This window comes from Biomphalaria glabrata, chromosome 10 (assembly GCF_947242115.1).
Source record: "Biomphalaria glabrata chromosome 10, xgBioGlab47.1, whole genome shotgun sequence".
Lineage (NCBI taxonomy): Eukaryota > Metazoa > Mollusca > Gastropoda > Planorbidae > Biomphalaria > Biomphalaria glabrata.
In genome coordinates, this window is record NC_074720.1 from 26,299,803 (window position 1) to 26,323,707 (window position 23,905).

The 23,905-nt window shown below is 39.6% G+C and overlaps 1 protein-coding gene across 3 annotated transcripts in view; it reads right to left on the reverse strand.

The window, feature by feature from the left end:
- The window catches only part of LOC129928788 (uncharacterized), a 44,140-nt gene extending 21,002 nt beyond the window's left edge, over positions 1-23,138 (reverse strand). Inside the window, exons 1-3 of one of the 3 annotated variants that reach the window (XR_008780248.1) lie at positions 22,866-23,138; positions 21,266-21,315; positions 6,111-6,212 (exon numbers count right to left, since the gene is read on the reverse strand). Coding sequence is in view for 1 of the 3 variants with exons in the window: in XM_056044683.1 (XP_055900658.1) it covers positions 6,107-6,212; positions 21,266-21,302 (143 nt within the window). In the remaining 2 variants the exon portion in view is untranslated. Of the gene's footprint in view, positions 1-6,106; positions 6,213-17,899; positions 18,176-21,265; positions 21,316-22,865 lie in introns of those variants that run through there. The other 2 variants (XM_056044683.1, XR_008780249.1) reach the window with 2 other exon arrangements.
- Positions 23,139-23,905: the final 767 nt, after the last annotated feature.

Here is a 23,905-nt window from a genome sequence, read left to right on the forward strand (position 1 = left end):
GTACACCTTACTAGAGGAGGCCTTGACTAAAGAAGTCATTCCAGTACACCTTACTAGAGGAGGCCTTGACTAAAGAAGTCATTCCAGTACACCTTACTAGTGGAGGCCTTGACTAAAGAAGTCATTCCAGTACACCTTACTAGTGGAGGACTTGACTAAAGAAGTCATTCCAGTACACCTTACTAGTGGGGGGCTTGACTAAAGAAGTCATTCCTGTACACCTTACTAGTGGAGGACTTGACTAAAGAAGTCATTCCAGTACACCTTACTAGTGGAGGCCTTGACTAAAGAAGTCATTCCAGTACACCTTACTAGTGGAGGCCTTGACTAAAGAAGTCATTCCAGTACACCTTACTAGTGGGGGGCTTGACTAAAGAAGTCATTCCAGTACACCTTACTAGTGGAGGCCTTGACTAAGGAAGTCATTCCAGTACACCTTACTAGTGGAGGGCTTGACTAAAGAAGTCATTCCAGTACACCTTACTAGTGGAGGCCTTGACTAAAGAAGTCATTCCAGTACACCTTACTAGTGGAGGCCTTGACTAAAGAAGTCATTCCAGTACATCTTACTAGTGGAGGCCTTGACTAAAGAAGTCATTCCAGTACACCTTACTAGTGGAGGCCTTGACTAAAGAAGTCATTCCAGTACACCTTACTAGTGGGGGCCTTGACTAAAGAAGTCATTCCAGTACACCTTACTAGTGGGGGCCTTGACTAAAGTCATTCCAGTACACCTTACTAGTGGGGGCCTTGATTAAAGAAGTCATTCCAGTACACCTTACTAGTGGAGGGCTTGACTAAAGAAGTCATTCCAGTACACCTTACTAGTGGGGGCCTTGACTAAAGTCATTCCAGTACACCTTACTAGTGGGGGCCTTGATTAAAGAAGTCATTCCAGTACACCTTACTAGTGGAGGGCTTGACTAAAGAAGTCATTCCAGTACACCTTACTAGTGGAGGCCTTGACTAAAGAAGTCATTCCAGTACACCTTACTAGTGGGGGCCTTGACTAAAGAAGTCATTCCAGTACACCTTACTAGTGGAGGCCTTGACTAAAGAAGTCATTCCAGTACACCTTACTAGTGGGGGCCTTGATTAAAGAAGTCATTCCAGTACACCTTACTAGTGGAGGCCTTGAATAAAGAAGTCATTCCAGTACACCTTACTAGTGGGGGCCTTGATTAAAGAAGTCATTCCAGTACACCTTACTAGTGGGGGCCTTGATTAAAGAAGTCATTCCAGTACACCTTACTAGTGGGGGGCTTGACTAAAGAAGTCATTCCAGTACACCTTACTAGTGGAGGCCTTGACTAAAGAAGTCATTCCAGTACACCTTACTAGTGGAGGCCTTGAATAAAGAAGTCATTCCAGTACACCTTACTAGTGGAGGCCTTGACTAAAGAAGTCATTCCAGTACATCTTACTAGTGGAGGCCTTGACTAAAGAAGTCATTCCAGTACACCTTACTAGTGGGGGCCTTGACTAAAGAAGTCATTCCAGTACACCTTACTAGTGGAGGCCTTGCCTAAAGAAGTCATTCCAGTACACCTTACTAGTGGGGGCCTTGACTAAAGAAGTCATTCCAGTACACCTTACTAGTGGAGGCCTTGACTAAAGAAGTCATTCCAGTACACCTTACTAGTGGGGGCCTTGACTAAAGAAGTCATTCCAGTACACCTTACTAGTGGGGGCCTTGATTAAAGAAGTCATTCCAGTACACCTTACTAGTGGGGGCCTTAACTAAAGAAGTCATTCCAGTACACCTTACTAGTGGAGGCCTTGACTAAAGAAGTCATTCCAGTACACCTTACTAGTGGAGGCCTTGACTAAAGAATTCATTCCAGTACACCTTACTAGTGGTGGCCTTGACTAAAGAAGTCATTCCAGTACACCTTACTAGTGGGGGCCATGCTGCTCTCGAGCCTTCTATTAGATCACTATACAGAAGGTCTTATGGGAGTCGACATACTGGCATTCTAGCAACATGACCAAGCCAGCCAAGGCGTCTGCTGCTGATAAAAATCATGGATGACCTGGCAACCTGTCGTAGCACATTGGTTATCTTGCCACATTATTTTTTTTAAAAATCCGCCTTAAGCATATATTTAGCTTTTTTTCCTGTCATCAGTAGACTGACCATGTTTTACTTCCGTAGAGCAGAGAGCTAATCACACATGTCTGGTAAGGCTTTGTAATTGTCTTGCCCCACACTCTTTTCTTCAGCCATTGCCTTGGCCATCCTGTTGTTGGTGTCTTTATCCAGTAGCACATCATTGGAAATAATAAAGCCAACGTAGCAGAAATGGTCAACAAATTTCCAGTGGTTGGCCATTAATGGTCAAGTCAAGTGCAGTAACTATTTAATTATTTTCAACTAGTAATTTGGTTTTGCTTTGACTATTATTTAAGCCAAACTTCTGGCATGCAGTCGATAATCTGTCAACCAGGTTCTGAAGCTGAGTAGCAGATTCAGCGAAAATATCTGCATCATCAGCGTACAGAAATTATCTGGTTAGTGCATTTTTTACTTTGGTTTTTGATTGTGACAAGTCAAAAGCTTGCTGTCAGTCACTCAATTTTATTACAGCATTAATAATTATTATTATTTTTTATTTCAATTATTTTCCCCTCTTGTCCCCATTTTATCACGAACCCCACCCTTTTCCTCTTATCGCTAGACTTAGTCCACCACCTTGGCGACAACCAGTCCACGACTTCTCGTTTATCTCCCCTTAACCGGAGAAAAGATCAAACAGTCACTTACTTTGGTCTTCGGCGCCGGATGTTCGACTTTCACCTAGAAACCACCTTGGATGGAATACACTTCTTCTCCACCCACGTCTCTCTTTGATCAAGGAGATTATTCGTGTCACCACGCCTCTTGACCCTTCCACGTGAGAGATAATCCTTAGCCTATTGCATTTCCTGTTTCCGCCCACCTCTTCCAGACCTTTATAAGGTAGAATAAGGCGGTACAGACACTCTCTCATTTCTCATTCACGCTGAACAGTCGAATCTGGACTATTTCATTTATTCTTACTCTTACAGGAATACCTGGTGGTAAGCCGAACTTAATCACAAGTTCCATCTTAATTACTTTGTGTATATTTCTCACTTAATATTATCATGTGTATTTTACTTATTTCATTTATATTTAATTAGTGCATTGTGTATTTCTCACTGGCGTAAGTAGAAAACATAAACATGTCCTATGTATTTATTTATGAATTGCATTAATCTATTAATGCTGCGTTGCTTATTGATCGTTGATGCAACCATGTATATATTTGTACTTCTTATTTTATTCCCTTTATCTCGACTGACCGCCTTGATAATTTTACCAGCGCACTAATACTGCGCTTAGAGAAGATATATGAATTATCTCCCCCTTTACTCATTTTACTCTAACGAGAGTTGCGCCCCTTGAACGGATACCCTCTCCATTCAAGCGCGCTCCATTGTTCATGACCGACGGCCATATGTAGACAAACCGTCATGGTCGCTGACCACCGTCCATTCCCCCCCCCCCTTTTCTCTTCCAACTTTGTTGTTTCATTGAGATTATCATCTCCTTTACTATGTACATTTTATATTGCCATTATCAGCCATCTATTTTTCCAATCCCATTTGTCATCATCTCCCCGTTGTACTCAAAAGCATTTTTACCAATCTGACGAATGCACCTCAGGCGAGGGCATCAATAAGTTGCATGAGAGACATGTCCTAACTTGTCTTTATTTATCCCCAGCCTCCCTCAGGTGTCTGCCTATTTATCGGATCACTTGCCTATTTGTTATTGAGTATCATCTCCTGCCTACTTGGATCTACTCACCTATTTATCGGATCACTTGCCTACTGCTTCATAGTGTCACCTATTTACTTGGTACTATCGGCTCTGCTTGCCTGCCTATTTGACAGTCCACTTGTCAATCCTATTAGGCACGACGTCCCTATAGACCCCGCGTCTAAGCGAGACGTCATAGCTCCGCCAGATCTCCGCAACTCACTGGACGTATCCTGCTAACGACGCTGCCCTCGGCAGATCAGCTCTGCCCGCAGTACCCTTGTGCCCACGGTAGCCGGCCACCCGCCCTACTGTGCCCACTACAGATATCAGAACTTTGGATTCAGGCTCCACAAGAACTGAATCACCGGCGATTCTCTACCCGCTAGAGCGCCACCTCCAGCTGCAAGACCTCCAGCTGCTATACACGCAGGACAACCAGCTAAGTGTAGAGGACAAAAGTGACATAATCTCTAATTAAGTGCTTAGTATGATACAATATTGCTAACGAGATGCAAATCCCCTCCCCTATTTTATTCTACTTCGTATATTAATGTAAATAAATATTCTTTAATCTTACATTATTTGTATCTTTCTTCATTGGTTATCTCGTTGCGTGTCTGCTCCTGATTTATCTCTGGTGGACCAGTGTGTGGCAATTCAAAAATAATCATCCCCTAGACACCAAACAAGCCACTTATACATGTCATACACGAGGTCCGTCACACTGATCTCATTTTTTTTTGTTTAGCACAATTCATACTTTGAGATTTCTCGATGCGCTGTAATGTTATCACTTGTCTGGACCAGTTGGGAAATGAGTGGGGAAGAAAGAATCTGTTACCGTCAGAAATGTATTTTATACTAAAACTGTGTACGACTTCAATTGGAACTCATGCGTCCTCAGCTCAAGCCAATATACTAACCACTAAGACAAGTGCTTATAGAAATAGGTTTCCTAGCTATCTATTGTTAGTTTCAAACTTTGAAGCTATGAACCTATTCTCTACACAACTATAAATGGGACTAATTCAACTTATACCACATCAGTCAAGTGCAATGTATTTTCCTTGTTCAATACTAAAAAAATTTATTACCAATAGTTAATGCTTGTCAGGACTGAGTTCTGGTCAGCCTGGGTCTCCTGTTTACTGTAGAGGAGAAGGGGGGCAATTCAGGTTGTTGATTTCAAAACTGTTATTGTTTTGGGTTGTTTTTATTTGGTGAGATGTTTTGTAAAACACAATGTAACTCATGAGAGCAGTGTGTTTTGTTCCTAGTCCAGGACAGTTGGACTTTTTGGATATATATAGTCTAAGTGTGGACTCTAACTATTTTTTCTGTATTATAGTGAAAATGATGTAATTAAACATGTTATATGTCGGTAAAGTGGCATTCTGAATCTTATTTTATCGTTGTATGTGTCATTGTGGTATTGTCCAGGACTTGGGTACATTTAGCATGAAAATGAGTCTTGACATTAATTGGTTTTTGTTTTTTTAATTGATTCTTCTTTTTGTCATGTACAATAAATTATTCTGCTAGATTTCAGCTTGATCCGAGATTTGGTGTGTACAAACTTTTTACCTGACAGACAGGTAGATAGACAGACAGGTAGATAGACAGATAGGTAGATAGACAGACAGGTAGATGGACAGACAGGTAGATAGACAGACAGGTAGATGGACAGACAGGTAGATGGACAGACAGGTAGATAGACAGACAGGTAGATGGACAGACAGGTAGATGGACAGACAGGTAGATGGACAGACAGGTAGATAGACAGACAGGTAGATAGAAAGACAGGTAGATGGACAGACAGGTAGATGGACAGACAGGTAGATAGACAGACAGGTAGATAGACAGATAGATAGACAGACAGGTAGATAGACAGACATGTAGATGGACAGACAGGTAGATGGACAGACAGGTAGATAGACAGACAGGTAGATAGACAGACAGGTAGATGGACAGACAGGTAGATAGACAAACAGGTAGATAGACAGACAGGTAGATAGACAGACAGGTAGATGGACAGACAGGTAGATGGACAGACAGGTAGATAGACAGACAGGTAAATAGACAGACAGGTAGATGGACAGACAGATAGATAGACAGACAGGTAGATAGACAGACAGGTAGATAGACAGACAGGTAGATGGACAGACAGATAGATGGACAGAGTGAATTGATATAAACTTTGTAATAATAAAAAGGCATTGTCTTTGATTCCGAATGTGAGTGTGTGGGTAAATGTGAGTGTGGGTGAATATGAATTAGTGGCTGATGTGGATGAGCTGTTTGAGTTTTATATCAACTTACTGACATGCTTTGGTTATGTCCCCTTGGTTGAGGCTATTTCTGACCAGTGTCTGGTTCAAATGACATGTGACCTCGGTGCACGTCCTCTCTGATGTCAGTGGTTGGACTGAGGACGAGAGGATCAAACGTAAATTTGGAAGCTAACGTCTTGTAATATGTAATGACTCACGTCTTGTAATATGTAATGACTCACGTCTTGTAATATGTAATGGTTCACGTCTTGTAATATGTAATGGTTCACGTCTTGTAATATGTAATGGTTCACGTCTTGTAATATGTAATGACTCACGTCTTGTAATATGTAATGGTTCACGTCTTGTAATATGTAATGGTTCACGTCTTGTAATATGTAATGGTTCACGTCTTGTAATATGTAATGCCTCACGTCTTGTAATATGTAATGCCTCACGTCTTGTAATATGTAATGACTCACGTCTTGTAATATGTAATGACTCACGTCTTGTAATATGTAATGACTCACATCTTGTAATATGTAATGGTTCACGTCTTGTAATATGTAATGACTCACGTCTTGTAATATGTAATGGATCACGTCTTGTAATATGTAATGCCTCACGTCTTGTAATATGTAATGCCTCACGTCTTGTAATATGTAATGCCTCACGTCTTGTAATATGTAATGACTCACTTCTTGTAATATGTAATGACTCACGTCTTGTAATATGTAATGACTAACGTCTTGTAATATGTAATGGTCCACGTCTTGTAATATGTAATGACTCACGCCTTGTAATATGTAATGGATCACGTCTTGTAATATGTAATGACTCACGTCTTGTAATATGTAATAGTTCACGTCTTGTAATATGTAATGCCTCAAGTCTTGTAATATGTAATGGTTCACGTCTTGTAATATGTTATGGTTCACGTCTTGTAATATGTAATGGTTCACGTCTTGTAATATGTAATGGTTCACGTCTTGTAATATGTAATGCCTCACGTCTTGTAATATGTAATGGTTCACATCTTGTAATATGTAATGACTCACGTCTTGTAATATGTAATGGTTCACATCTTGTAATATGTAATGGTTCACGTCTTGTAATATGTAATGGTTCACGTCTTGTAATATGTAATGGTTCACGTCTTGTAATATGTAATGGTTCACATCTTGTAATATGTAATGGTTCACGTCTTGTAATATGTAATGGTTCACATCTTGTAATATGTAATGGTTCACGTCTTGTAATATGTAATGGTTCACGTCTTGTAATATGTAATGGTTCACGTCTTGTAATATGTAATGGTTCAAGTCTTGTAATATGTAATGACTCACGTCTTGTAATATGTAATGGTTCACGTCTTGTAATATGTAATGGCTCATATGTAATGGTTGTTATGTATTGCCTGATCAACAGATATTCAGATATATTCAGGGCCGGATCTGGAGGTCTGGAGGTTAAGGGGCAACGTAGGAGCGGAGGCTCCTTAATATTTTCCGAATAGAAAAAAACTTTCTTTTTTTCGACAAATTCCAAAAATTTATTGCCAAAAAATAAATTTATTCCTAACAAGATTACAAAGAGAGTTTGTGTTACACAAACTCAGAGGCGGCCCCCGTCGAAGTCGGATCCCTGTCGGATCTGCATATTCGCAAATAATACTCAAGAGGTGATTTAATTTTGATGGTCAAAAGTAATAATGTTTCAAAGATTCATTTGCCGTAAATTTAAATTTAAATTTAATAAAAAATAGTAGATTAGTTTTAGTATATTAAAACATTGCAATATCGATCAAAACGTTTGGAAATGAAAATCTACACTTTTTTTACACTTTAAGTTTAGAAATTGAAATTCTACATCTTAATCTAGTCTATTTTAGTCTAAACTAGATCTAGAAATTCTAGATCTAGACTCTAAAATAATTTTAATTAGAATATAAATCCAGATCTAGATATACTGTAATAAAAATCTAGATCTAGTTTAAAAAATCTAGATTAGATCTAAATCAAGATATCATTCCTTTTTTAAACGCGAGTCACATAACGAGGCTTAATAAACATTACTATACCGAGTTATTTTTTCATTTCATTTGAAGAATTAATTCCATATAACGTCAGAGAGAAAAAAAAAACACTACGTCACACGGTCTAGCTAGACTAAAAATCACCTTCATCATTACGAGCCATTTATCGAGTGTTCATAGACTTTGGTGCACCGAGTGCGTTCTTTAAGCATTTCATTTAAAGAATTCATTCCATATGACGTCAAAGGAAAAAAAACACTACGTCACACGGCCTAGCTAGAATAAAAATCGCCTTCATCATTACGAGCCATTTATCGAGTGTTCATAGACTTTGGTGCACCGAGTGCGTTCTTTAAGCATTTCATTTAAAGAATTCATTCCATATGACGTCAAAGGAAAAAAAACACTACGTCACACGGCCTAGCTAGAATAAAAATCGCCTTCATCATTACGAGCCATTTATCGAGTGTTCATAAATCACCTCTTGAATATTATTTGCGAATATGCAGATCCGACAGGGATCCGACTTCGATGGGGGCCGCCTCTGAGTTTGTGTAACACAAACTCTCTTTGTAATCTTGTTTTTTTACATTCGATGCGTACTACTGTGTATCAGGCCAGGTCGACTTTTTACACACCTGACATCCATAGGCTTACTATCGTTCCCTTTTGTAACAGTTACTTAAACCACGAATAAAATCAGTAACAATTAAGGAAGATGTATCAGTATTAAGCCCTTGAATCTAGAACCAGACCAGGTCCTTGGACTTAAAATTACAAGCTTGATGATCAGTTGTTGGTCTGAAATTCATGAATACATACATCCACCCACTATACAAGCTAGATTGCACTTTACTTTTGAGAGATTTACATTAGTAACTAGTAAAATATATACTTACATATTTTATATTTACCCTTCCCCACACACCCTTTACAGTTGGTGGCCTCGTACATAAACACACACACACATGCTATACAGATTAGTTAAATAGGCCTAGCTGTTTAAAAATACTGTTAAGCTTAAATTCATCAATCAGTAACAGAGTATAAAACAATAAGGTATATAAAAGGAAAAAGAAAATTAACACAAATATAGGTATGGTATTTAACAGTTTTGCAAAATGTTCAACAACACAAGCTATTTTCAAGACATGTAGGCATTTGGCTCCGGCTTCGGCCGAATATCCTATTTTACAATTCGGCAATATTCGGCTCCGGCCGAATATCAAAAAGTACAATCCGGTGCACCCCTAATATATATTGTAAAGAGTTTCACTATCCAGGCTCTCTGCAAACTGCAACACACGACACCACAAAGTTAAAGAACTTGACAACTCAGGGCTCCAAATAATGTAAAAGTTTAATGTCCAATAAATCACAACCAATACTGTAGCAGCACGTAACACAAGACTGTACAAATATTTCTCCGTTAACAACCGTACCGCCGTATCAACTCTTGCACTGGCCTCTCCGCCTCGTCCAGGACTTGTACTGCCGTCGTACTGAACCCCCTTTTAAACCCGTCTTGAGTGTGACACCTCCGCTCTTTATATAGCAGCGGTTCTCAACCTTTTTAGTGCCGCGACCTCTTAATACGAATCTCCACTAAGCAGCGACCCCCAAGCGTAATTTTGTTCTCGTTCATAGGCTTAGGTAAATTTAAATTTGCTAATGTATAAAATTGCTATCGTAATGTCTATATCTGATCTATCACGTATGCATTTTCATTGATAGAAGTTGAACACATAACTCAGCCACCAACGGTCCCAAGCCCGGCTGAGAAAGGAGGGCTGGGCGTAGGGTTAGATACCCTACCCTGTAGAACAACCACTAGCTACAGAAACACCAAACAGCAAATCAACAGAAGTCACGGACCTGGGAGAGGATGGACCTCCAGCTGGAAGGTTTAAGACGCATGTCAGTGAAAGCCAGAGTCATCTGGAAGCTGACAGGCCGAAGACCATCATCTCTAAAAGGACCACCACCACTATTGGTACACCGAACGTTCGGACCATGTATGAGACTGGGAAGACAGCGCAAATGGCAGCTGAGATGAAAGGTACAAGCTCACCATCCTAGGACTCAATGAGCCAAGATGGACTGGTTTCTGGCAGAAAAGACTGACTTCGGGTGAGCTACTTTTATACTCAGGACATGAGCAAGTCGCTACACACACCCAGGGATTAGCCCTGTTGCTGTCTAAGCAGGCTCAGAGTGCACTTATCGTATGGGAAGCGCATGGACCACGGATAATAACAGCCACATTCCACATAGTGCAGAAGAGGATTATCTTAGACATTGTCCAATGCTACGCCCCAACAAACGACTGTGAAGAGGAGGACAAGTTTTTACAACAGGCTGACTACCATCCTACATGACAGACCAAAAAAAAAACATCCTCGTCATAATGGGCTATTTCAATGCTAAGGTTGGCAATGACAACAGAGATTATGGGAAAACATGGACTAGGTGAAATGAATGAAAATGGAGAGAGATTTGCAGATATCTGTGCCACGAGTAACTTAATGATTGGAGGAACTGTCTCCCCATACAAACGAATACACAAGGAACATGGATATCACCAGACCTATCAACAGAGAACTAAATAGAGCATGTCACCAGACCTATCAGAGAACCAAATAGAACATGCCACCTGACCTATCAACAGAGAACCAAATAGACCATATCACCAGACCTATCAACAGAGAAACAAATAGACCATATCACCTGAACTATCAATAGAGAACCAAATAGATCATGTTTGTGAAGAAGTTCCGTCGATCTCTTCAGGATGTATGTGTCAGACGAGGAGCAGATGTTTCTTCAGATCATCTTCTTCTGTGCGCTCGAGTGAAACTGAAGCTGAAGAAGACTTGGACAAGTGGGCCCAGCCAACGCCAACACTACAATACTAATGCGCTGAAAGACTGCACAAAACAAGAAGAGTTCAAAGTCACCTTATCAAACAAGTTCCAGCTCCTAGAAGAGCTCCTAGAAGAGGAGACAGTAGAACAGACATGGTAGAAAGTTAAAGAAACAGTCACCTCCACATGCCAAGAAGTACTGGGTCCCAAGTCATACACCCACAAGGAATGAATCTCATCAGAAACTCTTCAGAAGATCAAGGAAAGAAGAGAGAAGAAAGCAGGCGTGAACAACAGTAAAACAAGAGCAGCTAAAGGTAAAGCACAAAAAGAATATGCTGAAATAGGAATGTCAAGCGTAGCATCAGAACAGACAGGCTAAACTACATTAAAGCACTGGCAGATGAAGCAGCCCTTCAGAACAGTACCAAAGACCTGTACTCAGTCATTAAAGAGTTATCAGGAAAAATTGCCATGTCAGAGAGACCAGTAAAGGACAAAAGAAGAGATGAATTGAGCATTTCCAGCTTCTTAACAGACCTAATCCTGAAAACCCACCAGAGATACAGCCAGCTGCAAGAGACCTACCTATCAAATGCAGTGCACCCACCAAGTAAGAGATTCGCAGGGCAATCAAGCAATTGAAGAATGACAAATCTGCAGGACCTGACAGCATCCCAGTTGAAGCACTAAAGGCAGACATTGATACCAGTGTGAAGTTACTCTACCCTCTCTTCTGCAAGATATGGGAAAAAGAAGAAGTGCCACCAAAGTGGAAGGAGGGCTACCTCATCAAACTCCTAAAGAACGGCGATCTTAGTACTTGCTCCAACTATCGAGGGATAACACTACTGTCCATTCCACGAAAAGTATTTAACCGCGAATAAAAGATGCTGTAGATCCACATCTCCGTGACTAACAAGCCGGCTTTCAAAAGGAGAGATCACGCACAGATCAGATAACAACACTACGCATAATTTTGGAACAGTCCATGGAATGGAACTCCCCTCTCTACGTTTGACAGTGTGGACAGACAGACAGACAGACCCTCTGGAGACTTTTGAGACACTATGGAGTGCCTGAAAAAATTACTAATATCATCAAGAGGGTATGACTTGCAGAATAGTGCATGGCAGACAACTGACAGACCCATTTAAAGTCCAAACAGGAGTGAGACAAGACTGTTTACTCTCTCCCTTCTTGTTTCTACTAGCCATAGATTGGGTCTTGAAGACAGCAACAGACCAGAAGCGGAATGGTATACAATGGACACTGTGGAAACAGCTAGATGACCTTGACTTTGCAGATGACTTGGCTCTACTTTCTCACACACAGCAGCAGAAGCAGGAAAAGATAAAAGTTGTTGCAGACAATTCAGTTAGAATTGGTCTTACCATAAACAGGGGGAAGAGCAAAGGTGTTCAAGATAAAGGCATCCAACAATACATCCATTGCAGTCGAAGTTGAGGCGCTGGAAGAGGTGGAAAGCTTCATCTATCTCGGCAGTATCATTGACCACCATGGAGGAACAGAAGCAGATGTCAGAACCCGCATTGGTACAGCTCGAGCAGCCTTCCATCAGCTGAAGAACACCTGAGGATCTAGGGAAATAAGCACCACCACCAAGATCAGGCTCTTTAACACCTTTGTTAAGCCGATACTGCTTTATGGAGCAGAGACCCGGAGAACCACCATCACCACCATGAAAAAAATCCAGGTATTCATCAATACTTGCCTGAGGAAGATTCTTATGATCCGCTGGCCTGACAAGATCTCGAATGAGGAACTGCGGCAAAGAATAAAACAGCAGCCCATTGAAGTAGATATCCTTCAGAGACGCTGGAAATGGATAGGTCATACCCTTTGCAAGCCTGCATTTAACATAACAAGGCAAGCCCTAACCTGGAAACCCCAAGGAACGAGGAAGACGGGACAGCCGAGGAACACATGGCGCCGCGATTTGGAAGCAGATGCCAAGCAGATGGGCAAGAAGTGGGGACAGCTGGAGAGACTCGCCCAGACCCGAGATGTCTGGAGGAAGCTGGTTTGTGGCCTATGCCCCAGAAGGGACCACAGGCAGAGATGATGAGATGAAGTCAAACATAGAAAAAAGTTATGGTAATTGTAAATAGTGTAAAATAAATGTGTTTTATTATTAAATTGCCTTACTAAAGGGTCGACTCCCAGTTCGGCACAGGATTTCCTTGATTGAGACCCTATCTCTATAACTGAATCCTAAAATCCGTCTTAGCCATCTTTGTTGAGCCACATTTAGTCTTTTTCAATTCCGGCAGATAACTTTTCACGGCACTTTATTAATGGAGTCCAGCCACTGGTAGAAATTTGTAAACTCTCTTGACCACGCTCTTGGAATTAGGTGACTGTAGTTTGCTTTAGATTTTATATCCAAAGGGGAAGTTTTATCATCGAAATCATCTGTTGAGGGGTTTAAACTAAAAAAATTATCTGGAATTTTTATTAACAAATTCAAAACCCCCTTAGCTACGCTCATAGAATTTAGTGACTGTAGTTTGCTTTAGAATAATGTTGAAGACATGGGCGTAGCCAGGGGGGGGGTTCTTGGGGGTTCAAACCCCCCCCCCCCCCCCCCGAAATGAAATCCCGGAATTAAGTGACTGATTTTTGCTTTCATTTTGTTTATTTTAGGTGAGATTTTAATACTAAATCATCACTTACCACAGCACAGCCGAGGCAGTTTTGAGTTAAAAACCCTCTACCAGGGGGTTTTGAGATTTTAAAAACCACTATCAGGGGGTTTTGAATTTTAAACCCCCTACCAGAGGTTTTTGCAGTTAAATCCCCCTCTTCTATAAAACAAAACAAAAAAATGCAAACAACAATCCCCAAATTCCAACAGCACAGTTGAGGAAGATTTTGATTTAAAAACCCCATCCAAAATTTACGATAACCCCATCTTCAATATAAAATAAGCAAATTACATACTTAAAATTCTATGAGCGTAGCCAAAGGGGTTTTGAGTTTAACCCCCCTCCCCCTTCCAGTTGGGGTTTGAAGCTAAAAAGTACCTCTTCAATATAAAAAAAAAGCAAATTACACACTATAAAATCTATGAGCGTAGCCAAATGGGTTTTGAGTTTAAATCCCCCTCCTCCAGATGGCTTTTTCTTTAAAGTTTAAAACCCCTCCAGATGGTTTTGAGTTTAAAATTCCCCTACAGAGCGTTTAGAGTTGAAAACCTCTCTTTTCAATATTATTTTAAAGCAAACTACAGTCACCAAATGCTATGATCGTAGCTAAATGGGGTTTTGAATTAAAAAAAAAATAAAAAACTCCAGAGATTTTTTAGTTTAAAACCCCTCAACAGATGATTTGACGAAAAAACTTTCCTTTTCGATATAAAATCTAAAGCGAAATACAGGCATGTAATTCCAAGAGCGTAGTCAAGAAAGGTTACAAATTTCTACCAGTGGCTTGGGCTCCATTAATTTAGTGTGAATAGTCTTCTACCGAAATTGAAAATCATTAAATGTGTCTCAACAAAGATGGCTAAGACAGATTTTAGGAGTCAGTCATAGAGATCGGGTCTAAATCAAAGAAATCATATGCCGAACTGGGAGTCGAATCCTTAGTAAGGTTGTGACAGAGCGTCGCATGAGGTTTTGCGGGACATGTTTTCCGACAAAATGAATTACGCAAAATAAGAGTTGCGGAAACAGCTTGCCGGAAAATGCGCCCAACGGCGCGAGAGGGTCTAAGTCAGTAAGAATAGCACATTAGGTTTTTGAAATAAAACTTTTTAATAGCAAGATAATGCAGTGTAGATACCTCATAATATCCATTTTGTTGGCTTTCAATACCAGAAATAGTGCTCGGCGCTGGAGGAGCGCTGCGAACTCCCCCAAACCCCCTTGCTAGCAAGGGCGGGGAGTCTACAATAAACAATAAACGTCTTCCGAAAAGGTCAGAATGTAATAAAGATTAATTATGTACACACACACACACACATCATCATCATCATCATCATTCCTTTGAGTTCCTCATGGAACATAGGGCCTCGACATAAACACGCCACTCTCCACGGTCTCTTGCTAGCTTTTTGATGGTGTCCCAGCTCTTCCCGGTCTTCTCTGCTTCTTCAAGTACACTGCGTCGCCATGTTCTTTTTGGTCTTCCTCTGCGTCTTGTTCCCTGGGGGTTCCACTCTATGGCCTGCCTAGCTCTGTTGCTGGTATCTTTTCTAAGGGTGTGACCAATCCATCTCCACTTCCTCTCTAAGATCTGCACTTCTATATTTTTCTGTCCACTCATCTCCCACAGTTTGGTGTTTTCTACTTTGTCATACCAGTGTATTTTTAGGATATTTCTCAGGCATCTGTTGATGAAGGTCTGTATTTTTTTTGTTGTGGCTTCAGTTGTTCTCCATGTTTCAGAACCATACAGTAGGACATCCTTGACATTAGAGTTAAAGATTCTTAGTTTAGTCTTGTTTGAGATGTAAGGAGATTTCCAGGTTGGTTTTAGCTGTGTAAATGTCTGACGTGCTAGATTTATACGGCGTTTAATGTCTTCATCTGTTCCACCTGATATACTGACTACACTCCCAAGGTATATACAATTTTCTACTTGGTCTATTGTCTGAGAATCCAATACTGTCTCCACTTTGTTTATTGTTTACTTTAAGTACTTTAGTTTTTTGGTGGTTTATTTTGAGGCCTACTCTTTTTCCTACTTCGCTTAAAGCTGTGACCTTTTCTTGCATATCCTGTAGTCTGTGTGATAATAGGGCTATGTCATCAGCGAATTCCAGATCTTCCAGCTTTTGTGTGAGAGTCCATTGGATTCCTTTCCCTGCGTTAGAGTAGGCTTCTTTTGTGACCCAATCCAGTACTAGAAGGAACAGGAGTGGTGAAAGAAGACATCCCTGTTTGACTCCTGTTGTGACTGGAAATTCCTCTGACAGCTTGCCACAGTGGGTTACTTGGCAGGTGAAACCATCATAAAGGTTCTTGATTATGGTTATTATTTTATTGGGGATCCCATAATGTCTCATTACAGTCCAGATAGATTCTCTGTCGACACTATCAAAAGCTTTTTCAAAGTCAACAAAAGTTGCATAGAGAGGAGATTGCCATTCGACACATTGTTCTACAATTATCCTGAGTGTAGCTACTTGGTCAGCACAAGATCTCCCTTTTCTGAATTCGGCCTGTTCTTCCCTTAGGTGTTCATCACATGCTCCCTTTATTCTGTTTAGTAGGATTCTGTAAAAATCTTGCTTGGTACTGACAGCAAAGTGATGCCTCGCCATTTCTCACATTGTGATAGATCTCCACTCTTTGGTATTTTAATTAGCAAGCCCTTTTTCCACTCACCCGGAGGTGTTTCTGCTAGCAAGGGCGGGGAGTCTACAATAAACAATAAACGTCTTCCGAAAAGGTCAGAATGTAATAAAGATTAATTATGTACACACACACACACACACACATATATATAATTTTTTTTCGCCGGGGGGGGGGGGTAGGTAGGGGGGGAATCCCCCCCCCCCCCAAAACCCTTCCCGAAAAAAAATCCTGGCTACGCCCATGGTTGAAGATGTAGGTTTTCAACCTTAAAACTCACTGTAGGGGGATTTTAAACTCAAAACCTCCTGGAGGGTGTTAGACTTTTAAAAAGCCCTCTGGAGGGGGTATTTCAAAACCCCCCTTGGCTTGGCTAGGGCTCATAGAATTTTTACTGTGTAGAATTAGAATATAGAATTTTTGTACTGTTTTTATATTTAAAAGGATTTTTTTTAGCACCAAACCAGGCTGAAAAAGAAGGAGGGGGGGGGGAACTCAAAACCGCCTTTATGTATGCTCATTACATTTTGAGTGTGTGCTTTGCTTTATATATATATATATATATATATATATATATATATATATTGAAGAGGTATTTTTGGCTTCAAACGCCACTGAAGGGGGGTTTAAACTCAAAACCTCATTGGCTACGCTCATAGAATTTTGACTGCGAAATTTGCTTTTTTTTATATTAAAGAGTTATTTTTGAGCTGCAAACGCCGCTGAAAAAAAAGGGGGGGGGGGTAAACTGAAATCCCCTTTGGCTACGCTCATAGAATTTTGTGCGTGTAATTTGCTCTTTTTATATGAAAGAGGTGGTGATTTGCTGCAAACCCGCTGGGGGGGGGGGGTTAAAACATAAAACCCCTCTTGACTAAGCTCATAGAATCTTTTGACTGGAAAATGATAGTCGTATATTGAAGAGGGGGTTTTATCGTTAATTTCGGAGGGGGTTTTAAAATCAAAATCTTCCTTAGCTATACTCTTGGAATTGTCGTTTGCGTTATTAATTTTTTTGTTTTGTTTTATAGAAGATGAGGGGTTCAACTTAAAAAACTTTATTTCGAAAACGGCTCTAACGATTTTCTTTAAAATTTGAAGGTATGTGTATAATAATGAGAACAAATTCTCCATTGGCCACATCGGGAAAACTCGAGGTCGACCGTTATATCGGTTTTAAAATGTCTCATTATCGAAAAATTAATTTTGGCTAGAATGTTTTATGAATGAAAATTTTCTGTATGACGTCAAAGGAAAAAAAACTTGACACCGCTTACGTCACTATGCTCACAGCAGTACACTAAGACATTTTTTAGCAAACAAGAAAAAGTTTTAATGATTCGATTGGCCTCATTAAACATTTGCGCACCATCTTATTGTAGATTGATCTATTATTAAACTATGAAAGAAAAATAATGAAATTAAATTTGTCGATTTATGATTAGTTAATGTGTTTTAAAGGCTTTATAAATTATTTACACTTTAATTGCGTAGACCCGTAGGTAGCTTTTACTTTGTTATTATTTTGCTGGTGAAATAATGCAATGAGTTAAAGCTTCGAAGTCTACTGTCCCGTACTAAAACAAAGGAAATGGTCATAACACAGCTTATCTACTCCTTACTTGCACACACTGAACATGATACTCATGATACCATTTGCTGGGCCCTATGTGAAATGGATTGCGCGTCAGGGTAGGTGTTACGACACAAGACTCTTCGAAATAATAATACACTCTCAGGTTATTACTCTATAAATACTTAAATATTACAACAAGTTATGTAAATACGAACATTTCATTTCTCTTCCTGTCCATTTCTCCCGGCTTCCCCTTTTAAACATCACTTCCATTCAATACACAAATTCGCACCATTATTCATGCACACCGTGCTGCGCTACGACCGTAACAGTAGGGATAAGGATAATAAGTGAAAATAAAGATTTTGTATTAGAAAATAAATTCGTCTTTGCATTACATTTTTATTAAATGAAAGCTGACAATGCCTGTTTTTTTTTTATCGCGTGTAGGATTGGCGTTAAACATATTGATTAACACTCCAAAAAGACAATTTTGTCTATTTAAAAGGACATTTTTTATAAGTTTTCAGGAGATTTTAATAATTTCAGGAGATTGCCAGGAGTTTCTTGAAAACAAGGAGACCACGGGAAACCCAATTATAAGTTTTAAAGGTTTAATTTAATAATTTACATCTAGAATTAGCGCGGGGCTTATGAAAGTTTGGGGCCCACTGCGGCCGCATAGGTTGCAGTGGCCTAAGGCCGGCCCTGATGATATCCAGATCGCGGTCAACGAATTTTCATTACGCTGCCGCCTCTTTTGGTTTACCTATAAAACTCGGTAAAACGGAAGTCATGTTCCAAAAGTCACCCAATAAAACCCACTCAGCCCAAAGATCACCGCGCATAGACATCCCTTAAAGTGGTAGACAACTTCAAATATCTGGGAAGCATAGTATCAAATGATGCATTGCTAGGAGGTTGATAGGTGATCAGGGATAGTCCTGCTTTTGGACGACTCCAAGCGAGAGTGTGGCGAAATAAATTGCTCGCCTGCCTACAAAATCCAAAGCAGTGGTTCTCTAGCCCTCTTTGTGGAGACATGAGTACTTTATGGAAAGCAAATAATATTTCTAGAACGCCTTCACCAAATATATTTGCACATGGACATACGGAGTCAAGACCGCACTACAAACAGCGATACTCTTGCGAAATGGTATGAACTTCTTGTAGTCGCTGAGCAGCCGCACTGGCGGATCCAGAACTTTGGAGTGGGGGGGGGCGATTTTTTTCCAAACCCTAACCCTAACGCCCAGTAAACCCTAACCCTATGCATAAACGTGCGTACAGCATATATATATATATATATATATATATATATATATATATATATATATATATATATATATATATATATATATATATATATATATATATTCGATATATGAGAATAAAATAAGACTGTTTCTCAATCTTCGGCGAAAAAAAAACAGAAAAAAAAAACAGTCATGTGGAGGCCTTTCTCTTGCAAGCTTGGGGGTCTGGGAGAGCGCTGTAAGCTTCCTCAGTGGAGCCCCGACACGCAAAAGCGTTTTCTTGCATTTTTCACTGCAGAAACGCATCCTCCTGACATCTACAGCTCATTACATATTAGTGGGGTTCGGGGCGAAGCCCCTACGCCAAAAGCGTTTTCCTGCATTTTTCACTGCAGAAACGCATTCTCCTGACATCTACAGCTCATTATTTATCAGTTCGCCCCGAACCCAAAAGCGTTTACTTGCATTCTTTACTGCAGAAACGCATTCTCCTGACATCTACAGCTTATTATTCATCAGTGAAGCCTCGACGCTAAAAGCGTTTTCTGACACTCTTCACTGCAGTAACGCATTCTCCTGACCTACAGCTCATTATTTATTCTATTATAAAGGACCTTTTGAATAATGTGGAAATATATTCTAATATGAATTTACAGTCCTTTAATACATTGCAAATACAACCGATTTGTTCTTTGAAAAGATAAGATACCCCACATATTTAGATTAAGGCTTTGAGGATCGCCGCCGAAAAAAAAATTCGATTAATAATATTCAATAAAATTCAAGCATAAATTGTGAGTTATAGTCCTAAATTTATTTAAAGAAAAATATGAGATAGAGTAAAGGTTGGAAAAAGTCGACTAGGAAAGGATTATCTGGCTTTTGAACTCATCTCAACCGTGACTGTTATATTGAAAAATTTCGTTTGAATTATAACTTTTCCAAAGCAAAGTCTTTCTTAAAATAGTTATGATAAATTCATGTGAAATTTCATAAACTCTGTCTGGAAAGGGGAAGGGCGGTAATATAAATTCTGCTAATGATTACATTTTGCATTAAAGAATAGGGGTTGGTCGACTCGATATAAGAATTTACTTTATAGCATATATAAATTATATTAGTGACAGATTTTTTAAATTATGTAATTTCTTACTATAATACAAAAAGAAAAAGTATTGGTTTGTCCGATGGGGGGAAGGTGATTGCATGTATCGCACTTCCACCTGTTTATATTATATAGATATTCGACTAATTTTGTTCACATACTATGATTTCTCCATAACAACAGCACCGCCACCCCCCACACACAAAGGGTTTAGATGGGAAGGGCAGTAGAGGTATTCGCTCCTCCCCTTCCAATCGGTCAACAGGTGAACTACATAATATAAAGACCGGTTAAAATACCAATAACAAGTTTTAATCATGTAGATATTTCATTGATTCTGTTAGCAAGTTGTGATTTCTACAAATAAATATGACCGCCCCCCCACTCGAAAGTTTATGGTTGGGGGGGGGGGCCAGATTGATGCCATCGCCCCCTTCCGACCCTACCAAATCGGCCAAAATACTAGAAGGGGGGGGCGAAATAATCTAAAAATAGGTTGAAATATAAATAATTAGTATATATTATTAACATAAGTAATAAATTCGTATACAAATTGTGTGAATTCTATACTAAAATTCGTCCGCTCCCCCCCTTCGGGGGGGGGGGGTCGGCCGAGTGGGGGGGGTGTGTGATCGCCCCTACCGCCCCCCCCCCCCTGGATCCGCCAGTGTGAGCAGGGCACTTATCCCGTATGGGGGACGAAAATATGCCAAAGGCAATTTTTTTATTAGTGAGCTGAAAGGTGGTTGGCGTAACAGAGCGTAACAGTGATGCCACACAATAACACTTCTTTAGAATACTAACGCGATGTTTTTTCAGTCTCTTAGGAAACACTTTGTTACTAGGTGCACGGCCTATAACGTAGAGATTTTGTATCACTTGATGCGTCGTACTAATGAGTATACTAGTTTGAACACATTGTTTGTACACATTGTTTGTACACATTGTTTGTACATATTGTTTGTACATAATGTATGAACACTGTTTAACACTAACATACTTAGGCTACAACCCAATGAAGCACGTCTGAAAGGAATGCAGTAGATCTTACCGTAGAAAGCCAGTAAAACAAGTATCTGTTGAATCATACTTTTATTTACCCTGTGAGAAAAAAGTTTTACAAAAACTGAATCAATAATGTTGATATTAATACATTTCTTTTCTAATTCTAATCTAGATCTAGAATTTTGTCGAAACATTAGGATTATTGTGTGCTCATTTTCGTGTGACGTGACAAAGATCGAAGTATAACTTTACAAAACTAATGTGAAATATATAATTATCTCTCGTTGTTGCATGTGTTGTTTTTTTTTAATTCAGTGCTTTTGTTGGGCAGAATAAACATGAATAAATTGCATGAAAAGCATTTTGTTTTGTAGAAAACACAATCTGCACATCCTCTAAACTCAATTAGCTACTGGGCGTTAAAGATATATAGTTCGTCCATCGTGGTTCGATGATGACCACTTTGTCATCCAGGGGGCTGAGGGCTTTGCACTGGGGTTTGGTGCCTCCTCATCGTACTGGTGAGACCTATGTGAGCCCGGATTGTTCGGCTGTACACTGGGCAGGTTATTCCAGCTGGAGCTAGTGTCGTGGGCCTTGCTTTTCTTCTCTGGCGTTTTTCTTCTGCCAGCGTTGTTCTCTATTCCTCAGCAACCTGTGTGAGAGTTTTCAAAGCGCGACGCTATGATGCTCTGTCATGTGCCTCTGTCTCCCATGTTGCTGGGTCTATGCTGAATGCCTTCAGAGAAGCCTTGAGGGTGTCCCTGAAGGGTTTTCTTTGACCGCCTTGCGAGCGCTTAGTTGGGTAAACAAGAGTTGTTTGGGGATGCGGCGGTCTTCCATTCCGCAGCTGGGACTGCATCAGGATTGTGTGGATGCTTTGCAGACCCGCTCATCGAAGGACTTCAGTACCTGGTATTTTGTCTTGCCATTTGACATTCAGTATTTTTCTCAGACATGTCATGTGAAAGTGGTTCAGTTTCTTTGCATGTTTTCTGTACACTGTCCATGTTTCTGAGGCATAGAGCAATGTAGGAAGGATGACAGCTCGATAGATCCCTAGATTTGTATTTGTGGTGATACCTCATCTGTTCCAGACATTTTAAGACAATTAAAGATAAACGAGAAGCGAAATACATCAAGTCACAACGTCGATATTTTTTGTTTGTTTCCACATGTGGCCAATTTTGATGTTTTAGTTGACTAGACTATACGATTTAACGCTTAATAGTAAAGCTCAAAGCCATACTGACTGATGCTGAGGAGGACCAATTAAATTACACATCAATCAATCAATCCACCAACAAACCAACCTATCTATCATTCTATCTGTCAATCTATATATCAATCAATTAATCAATTAATCAATCAATCAATCTATCTATCTATCCATCCATCCATCCATCCATCCATCATCCATCCATCCATCCATCCATCCATCCATCCATCCATCCATCCATCTATCTATCTATCTATCTATCTATCTATCTATCTATCTATCTATCTATCTATCTATCTATCTATCTATCTATCTATCTGTATACCAGGGTGATTTTTTCTATTCAAACATGTCTGTATTTAATATATAAATATATATATTCAAACTCTCTAGCTGCTATTGTCCCTGTATTGAAGTGTCCACTTACTAAGAGTCCTTATTGAAATCAAGTCTACACGTTCAAGCCAGAACGTTCAATGTAAGTATTCCTGGCTACTTCTCTTCCAATGAACATACACACAGAAGTTAACACACAACACACTTGTTCTTTAAGATCACGAACACACTTATAGAACCGTATATCCCACTACAACAACAGACGAGTGTGCGTATCCCACTGAAGGCAATGCGGGAACCAGTGGCCAACGAGTTGTCTACGAACGTGCATCACAAGCTGATCCCGTGAAGTTAAGCCAGCAGACTTCGGTGGCTGGACTCCAGCGGTGTGACGTGCCGCATCAAAGTGGACTGACTCTGCTCAGACCATTTGGTCTTCTGGCATCAACCTGCTGTCGCGAAGAATAACAAATAACAAACACATCAAGTAAATAACAAACACATCAAGTAAATAACAAACACATCGAGTAAATAACAAACACATCAAGTAAATAACAAACACATCAAGTAAATAACAAACACATCGAGTAAATAACAAACACATCAAGTAAATAACAAACACATCAAGTAAATAACAAACACATCAAGTAAATAACAAACACATCAAGTAAATAACAAACACATCAAGTAAATAACAAACACATCGAGTAAATAACAAACACATCAAGTAAATAATAAACACATCGAGTAAATAACAAACACATCGAGTAAATAACAAACACATCAAGTAAATAACAAACACATCAAGTAAATAATAAACACATCGAGTAAATAACAAACACATCAAGTAAATAACAAACACATCAAGTAAATAATAAACACATCAAGTAAATAACAAACACATCAAGTAAATAACAAACACATCAAGTAAATAATAAACACATCAAGTAAATAACAAACAAATCAAGTAAATAACAAACACATCAAGTAAATAACAAACACATCAAGTAAATAACAAACACATCAAGTAAATAACAAACACATCAAGTAAATAATAAACACATCGAGTAAATAACAAACATATTCAGTAAATAACAAACACATCAAGTAAATAACAAACACATCAAATAA